At 53.3% G+C, this 9615-nt stretch overlaps 1 protein-coding gene across 1 annotated transcript in view; it reads right to left on the bottom strand.

The window, feature by feature from the left end:
- Positions 1-2509: 2509 nt before the first annotated feature.
- The window catches only part of dnajb6a (DnaJ heat shock protein family (Hsp40) member B6a), an 8469-nt gene continuing 1363 nt past the window's right edge, over positions 2510-9615 (bottom strand). Inside the window, exons 2-8 of the mRNA XM_072440562.1 lie at positions 7592-7689; positions 6367-6476; positions 5653-5715; positions 4635-4745; positions 4400-4543; positions 3623-3896; positions 2510-3270 (exon numbers count right to left, since the gene is read on the bottom strand). Coding sequence (XP_072296663.1) covers positions 3165-3270; positions 3623-3896; positions 4400-4543; positions 4635-4745; positions 5653-5715; positions 6367-6476; positions 7592-7656 — 873 coding nt within the window. The 5' untranslated portion in view covers positions 7657-7689 and the 3' untranslated portion in view covers positions 2510-3164. The remainder of the gene's footprint in view (positions 3271-3622; positions 3897-4399; positions 4544-4634; positions 4746-5652; positions 5716-6366; positions 6477-7591; positions 7690-9615) is intronic.

Raw genomic sequence — 9615 nt, 5'->3', positions numbered from 1 at the left:
GAGAGAGAGATAATCGGATTGTGAAGTTTCAGCACCAAGGACAGCGCCAGTCCTTGGGTCCTTCACACAGACGCTGGCCACGTTTCACAGCAGACCAGAAATCACGTCAAAAATCCGACTTGTGGAGTTCTCAAAGCATTGAAATGTCACGTGATACGGTTCATTCTGACAAGAGTGATCGGATTGCATTGACTTCTGACAAAGAAGGTGTCTAGAAATGAGATGACGGTCAGAGTTTTGGCAAAAAACTGAGGCAACACGACCAGAGATGGAAAGTGACCGTTTGAAAAATAACTTTGCTTTTCCCTACGAACCTCCTCGTGGCTCCTTCCACCTGTACAGCTCCGATCTGAAATGTGAGCGGGGGTTTCACGCGCTCTGGGACATAAAATAAAGCCATTTTGTTTTCAGTTTCACCTCAAAACAGTCGCGTTAATGACATCGCTCAACGCCAAAGATAATGAAACATGAGCAGAAAAGGGGCTTAAATGACCTACGACACGACCAGAAGTGGACGCACATGCAGCACGCCAGTCACTTTTGATGTACTTCTCAAGAGTAGTACTTACTTATGCTCTTATCCGAGTCATATGTACACGCAGTACACGCAGTACACGCAGTACACGCAGTACACGCAGGAGGGGCCGTCCATCGTCCTCCTTCTGGATCGGCGTAAACCAGAGCCTGTTCCAGTCCCTCTCGATGTCCAGTAACTTCACTACGGACACTCCAATAAAAGGAAAAACCCACCATTTCTGAGTCCTTTACCTGCGGCCAGCCTCAGGCACACCGGCGCAGTGTTCATAAGTCTCATCAGCGTTTATACTTTTGTTCAGTGTAAATCAGAGTCCACGTGCGGCGGACGCGTCTCCGGCTCCAGCAGTAACGTCGTGTACACGCTCTACTTCTACTGCAGTACTTAGTCTTCTGAGTGCAGTTTCTGGCTCCAGCAGTAACATCGTGTACACGCTCTACTTCTACTGCAGTACTTAGTCTTCTGGAGTGCAGTTTCTGGCTCCAGCAGTAACGTCGTGTACACGCTCTACTTCTACTGCGGTACTTAGTCTTCTGGAGTGCAGTTTCTGGCTCCAGCAGTAACGTCGTGTACACGCTCTACTTCTACTGCAGTACTTAGTCTTCTGAGTGCAGTTTCTGGCTCCAGCAGTAACGTCGTGTACACGCTCTACTTCTACTGCAGTACTTAGTCTTCTGGAGTGCAGTTTCTGGCTCCAGCAGTAACGTCGTGTACACGCTCTACTTCTACTGCAGTACTTAGTCTTCTGAGTGCAGTTTCTGGCTCCAGCAGTAACGTCGTGTACACGCTCTACTTCTACTGCAGTACTTAGTCTTCTGAGTGCAGTTTCTGGCTCCAGCAGTAACGTCGTGTACACGCTCTACTTCTACTGCAGTACTTAGTCTTCTGAGTGCAGTTTCTGGCTCCAGCAGTAACGTCGTGTACACGCTCTACTTCTACTGCAGTACTTAGTCTTCTGAGTGCAGTTTCTGGCTCCAGCAGTAACGTCGTGTACACGCTCTACTTCTACTGCAGTACTTAGTCTTCTGAGTGCAGTTTCTGGCTCCAGCAGTAACGTCGTGTACACGCTCTACTTCTACTGCAGTACTTAGTCTTCTGGAGTGCAGTTTCTGGCTCCAGCAGTAACGTCGTGTACACGCTCTACTTCTACTGCAGTACTTAGTCTTCTGAGTGCAGTTTCTGGCTCCAGCAGTAACGTCGTGTACACGCTCTACTTCTACTGCAGTACTTAGTCTTCTGGAGTGCAGTTTCTGGCTCCAGCAGTAACGTCGTGTACACGCTCTACTTCTACTGCAGTACTTAGTCTTCTGAGTGCAGTTTCTGGCTCCAGCAGTAACGTCGTGTACACGCTCTACTTCTACTGCAGTACTTAGTCTTCTGAGTGCAGTTTCTGGCTCCAGCAGTAACGTCGTGTACACGCTCTACTTCTACTGCAGTACTTAGTCTTCTGAGTGCAGTTTCTGGCTCCAGCAGTAACGTCGTGTACACGCTCTACTTCTACTGCGGTACTTAGTCTTCTGAGTGCAGTTTCTGGCTCCAGCAGTAACGTCGTGTACACGCTCTACTTCTACTGCAGTACTTAGTCTTCTGGAGTGCAGTTTCTGGCTCCAGCAGTAACGTCGTGTACACGCTCTACTTCTACTGCAGTACTTAGTCTTCTGGAGTGCAGTTTCTGGCTCCAACAGTAACGTCGTGTACACGCTCTACTTCTACTGCAGTACTTAGTCTTCTGAGTGCAGTTTCTGGCTCCAGCAGTAACGTCGTGTACACGCTCTACTTCTACTGCAGTACTTAGTCTTCTGGAGTGCAGTTTCTGGCTCCAGCAGTAACGTCGTGTACACGCTCTACTTCTACTGCAGTACTTAGTCTTCTGGAGTGCAGTTTCTGGCTCCTTTCGTCGCTTTATCACTTCAGCGCTTCACATTTCCACATTTCCCTCTCGTGTCAATAACAAGCGCGGAGAACTGAGTCTGATCCCAAAAACACTTTTTAATGTTTTTCCACAGTTTCACAGAGTTCCTTCTACATACATAATATAATTTATACACTCATCTTTTTTGTGCATCATAATGAAACGTGAACATTTTAAGACTCGACCACATTAAAACATGCATTTTTTTAAATAACAGACAGACTGCGGAACATAGAAAAATTGCATCACTTGTTTGTTTTTTCTCTTCTTTACAATACTGTATATAGTTAATAAAAATAATTAACCGGGAAGAGCGGTAAACACGGGCAGCGTTTGTTTGTTTTTTAAACTTTGAACGTGGAAACAGAACTGTAAAAAAAGAGAAAAATGCCTCGTGGGAAAAGTAGCGCACAGTGTAAAAAGGGCTCAACTCACGAATGGTCCCGAGAAATCATAATAATAATAAACATTCAAATCTAAAATGAAAAGAACTGCCCGGACGTCAACTTAGAACCTGCTCCAACAGAACCAGATGCATAGATCTCAAAGCAACGAGCGGCTTTCAAGCGAAGAGCGAACGTAAAAGAAGGAATGCTGAAGTTTGTACAGAGCGCTGGGGCGGAGCACTGGGCGGGGCGCGGGGGCGGAGCCTGGCTGAGGTTTGTGCTGCTGGTAAAGTGGCTTTTCTTTTTACACGCGTTTCTGTTTAGTTTGTTTTTATTTGTGTTCGAGTCTCAGGAGCTGCTCGCGGCCGTTGACCGTAAGCGAGCGGAGCTGGCCGTCCTCCTCCACCTCCACGCGCTCCTGACCGTTCTCCACGATCCTGGACAAACGAGAGAGGGAGAGAGAAAGGGGAGGAGCGAGGGGTGAGACGAGGGTGAGACTCACAGAATGTTCACAGAAATTATTATATTTATTTAACTTGGCCACACCTTTTATTTCAACCTGGCCACACCTTTATTTTTATTTCAACTGGCCACACCTATATTTTACCTGGCCACACCTTCATTTCACCTGGTTTGAGCCACTGAGCTACATTTAGTTCCACCGAATGCTGCGGTTTCCAAAGGGGAGTCTGGGGCCCCCCCTGAGGGCCTCAAAGGTACTGCACACGACTTTGTACCGTTTCTCTTGTACTACAATACTCATAGGTATCTGGGCGTGGCGTACCGTACCTTTTGGTGGTGATCTTCCTCCCGTTGACGATCTTGGAGGACGAGGAGACGGAGCGGAAGTTTCCCATCGCGGGGCCACTGCCTCCGAACGAAGTGGAGGAGAAGGAGGTGAAGCCCCCGCCTCCCAGAGCCGGCATGCCCCCCATGCCCGCACCCATGCCGCCCATGCCGGGCCCCATGCCCACGCCGAGGCCGTTCAGACTGTGCAGGTGGCCCATGTGGCCCATGTGTCCCATGTGGCCCATGTGTCCCATCGAACCGAACGCTCCGAAACCTGCGGGACGACAGCGCTAGCATCAGAAACGCGTCCACAGCACATTGTAGGACTCGTTTGACACAGTCTCTGAAACACGTTTGTCGCTCGAGACGTCCAGAGCAAGATCTTGATAAACTGGTTCTGAACCTCATTATCACATTAACAGCTTAAAACAGATTTGAAAAAAGTCGTTTTAAGAGTTCATTTTTGACGTTTGCGTCAATTTAACGTGATAAAATTGTTGTTTAAACGGCGTTAGATCTGTGCATGATCATCAAACTGTAATAAACTGTAAAAAACTGTAATAAACTGTCATTTGTCCCGTTACTGTTATCGTGGCTCACTTCACGGTTTTGGGCCGCTCTCTGGTCCGGTTTGTTTGATTTGTGAACACAAACCGGACCAGCGTTGGGACGTTCACAGTCCCCGCAAACGGGCCGGCCCAACCAGGGGAACGCGCCCCGACTCGAGAGCGCCCCTCAGGGTGAGCGCGTGGGACGAGACTTTTGAGCGTCACAAACCTGGGTCAAACGGAGAGAAGCCTCCACCGAAGGGAGGGAAGCCCACGAAGCCCCCGAAGAAGGAGCCCCCTGTCCTGGGACGCCCGCTGCGGCTGTGGGTCCGGCTGCTGCTGAAGAACGGGTCGTCGCCGAAGAGATTAGGACCTGAGGCGCGACCAGAACGGACAAGAACGCACTATGATGACGGGAGTTTAAGCGTCGTGTTTGGTAAGATAAACAGAGGACGAGGACTGACCGAAGAAGTCGGCGAAGGGGTCTCTGCCGCCGAAGAACTCCCGGAACACGTCCTCCGGGTTTCTGAAGGTGAACGGCTCCTGGAAGTGGTCCCCGTTGTGGTAGTGTTCTCCTGGAAGACGGGAAAAACGGAACAGGCGAGTCAGGTTGAGAGGTTCGGGCGGGTCTTAAGACGACACAGACGAGCCTGAAGGACCCTCGCCACGCCCTGCGGAGACACGCCCACGCGACGACGAGCCGCGGGGAGAGCGACGCGCACCACCCGGCGTCACTCTGGGCTCGGTTTACAAAAGACGTACAAAAAAACCTGACTTTAAACTCCTCTATAACGCGGTAAAAGGAGGAGGAGCTTCTCAAACTGATTATTCAACGTTCTCTGTGGAACTTTGAGCCGTGATATATGCAAATCTAGAACTGTTCACTTTAAAGCAGCTCTAAGTCACATTTTGACCTCATTGGACGTCTTCGTAAGCCCACATGATGGTTAAATGTGCAGTTCTTTCGTCGCCCCCTGCTGGCTCGGAGCGGAAAAGACGACAACTCTCCTGAGAAACCCTGACCCTTTTTAAAAAAAAATTGTAAAGTGAAATGTTTTTGTCTGATGAAGAAAAAATAAAGTAAAAGTCTATTTTATAACAATAGACAGTTACTTATGTTTTAGTGGATGATTATTACTGTATTTATTCCTATAGGAGACGCACAGATGTGTAATATGCAGATTATGACTCGTTTTAACGAAGAGAAACAGAAAATGGAGAATTCTATGAGACAAAGTCGTGCTGATTGATGCCGTGAGTGTTTCGGTCGGTGGTGTTGATTGTTCTTCTTGTTGATCGAGTCTAATTGCGCTGTAAAACTCCGCCCACTGAACATGGCGACCGACCTCCATCTTCACATCTCTAAACATCATCACGTCTCCACCCTAAACATCATCACGTCTCCACCCTAAACATCATCACGTCTCCACCCTAAACATCATCACGTCTCCACCCTAAACATCATCACGTCTCCATAGTTACCTCGGCCTCGTTGTCCCGTGAGCCCGTCTTTTCCATATCGGTCGTACAAAGAGCGCTTGTTGACTGGAAGAGAAGCACATTTAACACGTGAGTTTGGGTTTCGGGGGTCTTAAACGTTTGGTTGTGGGGGTCGTGGGGGTCTTAAACGTTTGGTCGTGGGGGTCTTAAACGTTTGGTCGTGGGGGTGGGTCTTAAACGTTTGGTCGTGGGGGTCGTGGGGGTCTTAAACGTTTGGTCGTGGGGGTCTTAAACGTTTGGTCGTGGGGGTGGGTCTTAAACGTTTGGTCGTGGGGGTCTCCTAAACGTTTGGTCGTGGGGGTCTTAAACGTTTGGTCGTGGGGGTCTCCTAAACGTTTGGTCGTGGGGGTCTCTTAAACGTTTGGTCGTGGGGGTCTCCTAAACGTTTGGTCGTGGGGGTCTCCTAAACGTTTGGTCGCGGGGGGTCTCCTAAACGTTTGGTCGCGGGGGGTCTCCTAAACGTTTGGTCGCGGGGGGTCTCCTAAACGTTTGGTCGCGGGGGTCTCCTAAACGTTTGGTCGTGGGGGTCTCCTAAACGTTTGGTCGTGGGGGTCTTAAACGTTTGGTCGTGGGGGTCTCCTAAACGTTTGGTCGTGCGGGTCTCCTAAACGTTTGGTCGCGGGGGTCTCCTAAACGTTTGGTCGTGGGGGTCTTAAACGTTTGATCGTGGGATCTTAAACGTCCCGGGACACTGACCGTCGGACAGCACCTCGTAGGCCTCGGACAGCTCCTTGAACTTCTTCTCGGCGTCCCCCTTGTCGTCAGGGTTTTTGTCCGGGTGCCATCTGAGCGCCAGCTTCCTGTACCTGAGACGCCAAACGGTGCAAAGTGAACACGGAAAACGCTCAATGTTCACGACTAATGTGATAACGGAGGTTTTAGGCTTCTTTTTGTGATGATTACTGTATTTCCCGGACTATAAGTTGCACTTTTTACATAGTTTGGCCGAGGTGCGACTTATACCATAAGTATCATATATAAGTCGCTCTGGAGTATAAGTCGCACCTCAGCCAAACTATGTAAAAAAGGTGCGACTTATAGTCCGGATAATACGGTAATGTCACCTGTGCTGCTTCTTTTAGATTAGAACCATGTGGGCGTGTGTGGAACGTGCGTGGAACTAGAGCGTGGAACGTGTGTGTGGAACGTGAGTGTGGAACGTGTGTGTAGAACGTGTGTGTGGAACGTGTGTAGAACGTGTGTGTGGAACGTGTGTGTGGAACGTGTGTGTGGAACGTGAGTGTGGAACGTGTGTGTGGAACGTGTGTGTGGAACGTGTGTGGAACGTGTGTGTGGAACGTGTGTGGAACGTGTGTGTGGAACGTGTGTGGAACGTGTGTGTGGAACGTGTGTGGAACGTGTGTGTGGAACGTGTGTGTGGAACGTGTGTGTGGAACGTGTGTGTGGAACGTGTGTGGAACGTGTGTGTGGAACGTGTGTGGAACGTGTGTGTGGAACGTGTGTGGAACGTGTGTGTGGAACGTGTGTGTGGAACGTGTGTGTGGAACGTGAGTGTGGAACGTGTGTGTGGAACGTGTGTGTGGAACGTGTGTGGAACGTGTGTAGAACGTGTGTGTGGAACGTGTGTGTGGAACGTGAGTGTGGAACGTGTGTGTGGAACGTGTGTGTGGAACGTGTGTGGAACGTGTGTAGAACGTGTGTGTGGAACGTGTGTGTGGAACGTGAGTGTGGAACGTGTGTGTGGAACGTGTGTGTGGAACGTGTGTGGAACGTGTGTGTGGAACGTGTGTAGAACGTGAGTGTGGAACGTGTGTGGAACGTGTGTAGAACGTGTGTGTGGAACGTGAGTGTGGAACGTGTGTGTGGAACGTGTGTGGAACGTGTGCGTGGAACGTGTGTGTGGAACGTGTGTGTGGAACGTGTGTGGAACATGTGCGTGGAACGTGTGTGTGGAACATACGCCTTCTTGATGTCCTCCGGCGCCGCTTCCCTCTGGACTCCTAAAACCTGGTAATAATCCACCATGTTTTACTGCATGAGTGACGCGCTCAGTCAGACCTGCAGGAAAGACACACACGCGTTACACACACACGCGTTACACACACACGCGTTACACACACACGCGTTACACACACACGTGTTACACACACACACACACGCGCCTCACACACGCGCCTCACACACGCGCTCACACACGCGCCTCACACACGCGCCTCACACACGCGCCTCATACGCGCGCCTCACACGCGCGCCTCACACACACGCGCCTCTCACACACACACGCGCGCGCCTCACACACGCGCCTCACACACGCGCTCACACACGGCCTCACACACAGTGTGACGTCACGTGTTTGACACGCTCGTACACGGCCTCACACGCGCGCCTCACACACACGGCCTCACACACGGCCTCACACGCGCGCCTCACACACGCGCCTCATACGCGCGCCTCACACGCGCGCCTCACACACACGCGCCTCTCACACACACACGCGCGCGCCTGACACACGCGCCTCACACACGCGCTCACACACGGCCTCACACACAGTGTGACGTCACGTGTTTGACACGCTCGTACACGGCCTCACACGCGCGCCTCACACACACGGCCTCACACACGGCCTCACACGCGCGCCTCACACGCGCGCCTCACACACGCGCCTCACACGCGCGCCTCACACGCGCGCCTCACACACGCGCCTCACACACGCGCCTCACACACGGCCTCACACGCGCGCCTCACACGCGCGCCTCACACGCGCGCCTCACACGCGCCTCACACGCGCGCCTCACACACGCGCCTCACACGCGCGCCTCACACACGGCCTCACACACACGCGCCTCACACACACACGCGCGCGCCTCACACGCGCTTTACACACGCGCGTTACACACGCCTTACACACGCGCGCCACACACGCGCGCCACACACGTGCGCGCCTCACACACGCGCCTCCCACACACACACGCGCGCGCCTCACACACGGCCTCACACACGCGCCTCACACACGCGCTCACACACGCGCCTCACACACGCGCCTCACACACGCGCTCACACACGCGCCTCACACACGCGCTCACACACGCGCCTCACACACGCGCCTCACACACAGTGTGACGTCACGTGTTTGACACGCTCGTACACGGCCTCACACGCGCGCCTCACACGCGCGCCTCACACACGCGCTCACACACGCGCCTCACACACGGCCTCACACACAGTGTGACGTCACGTGTTTGACACGCTCGTACACGGCCTCACACGCGCGCCTCACACACACGGCCTCACACACGCGCCTCACACGCGCGCCTCACACGCGCGCCTCACACGCGCGCCTCACACGCGCGCCTCACACACGGCCTCACACACACGCGCCTCACACACACACGCGCCTCACACGCGCTTTACACACGCGCGTTACACACGCCTTACACACGCGCGCCACACACGCGCGCCACACACGTGCGCGCCTCACACACGCGCCTCCCACACACACACGCGCGCGCCTCACACACGGCCTCACACACGCGCCTCACACACGCGCTCACACACGCGCCTCACACACGCGCTCACACACGCGCCTCACACACGCGCTCACACACGCGCCTCACACACGCGCCTCACACACAGTGTGACGTCACGTGTTTGACACGCTCGTACACGGCCTCACACGCGCGCCTCACACGCGCGCCTCACACACGCGCTCACACACGCGCCTCACACACGGCCTCACACACAGTGTGACGTCACGTGTTTGACACGCTCGTACACGGCCTCACACGCGCGCCTCACACACACGGCCTCACACGCGCGCCTCACACGCGCGCCTCACACACGGCCTCACACACACGCCTCACACGCGCGCCTCACACACACGGCCTCACACGCGCGCCTCACACACACGGCCTCACACACACGGCCTCACACACGCGCCTCACACGCGCGCCTCACACGCGCGCCTCACACACGGCCTCACACACA

Source organism: Eucyclogobius newberryi, unplaced genomic scaffold (genome assembly GCF_026437365.1).
Source record: "Eucyclogobius newberryi isolate DKJ021-1_F unplaced genomic scaffold, fEucNew1.0.hap1 SCAF_12, whole genome shotgun sequence".
Lineage (NCBI taxonomy): Eukaryota > Metazoa > Chordata > Actinopteri > Gobiiformes > Gobiidae > Eucyclogobius > Eucyclogobius newberryi.
The sequence above is the reverse complement of the archived record's forward strand: the minus strand, read 5'-3'. Positions and strand labels throughout refer to the sequence as shown.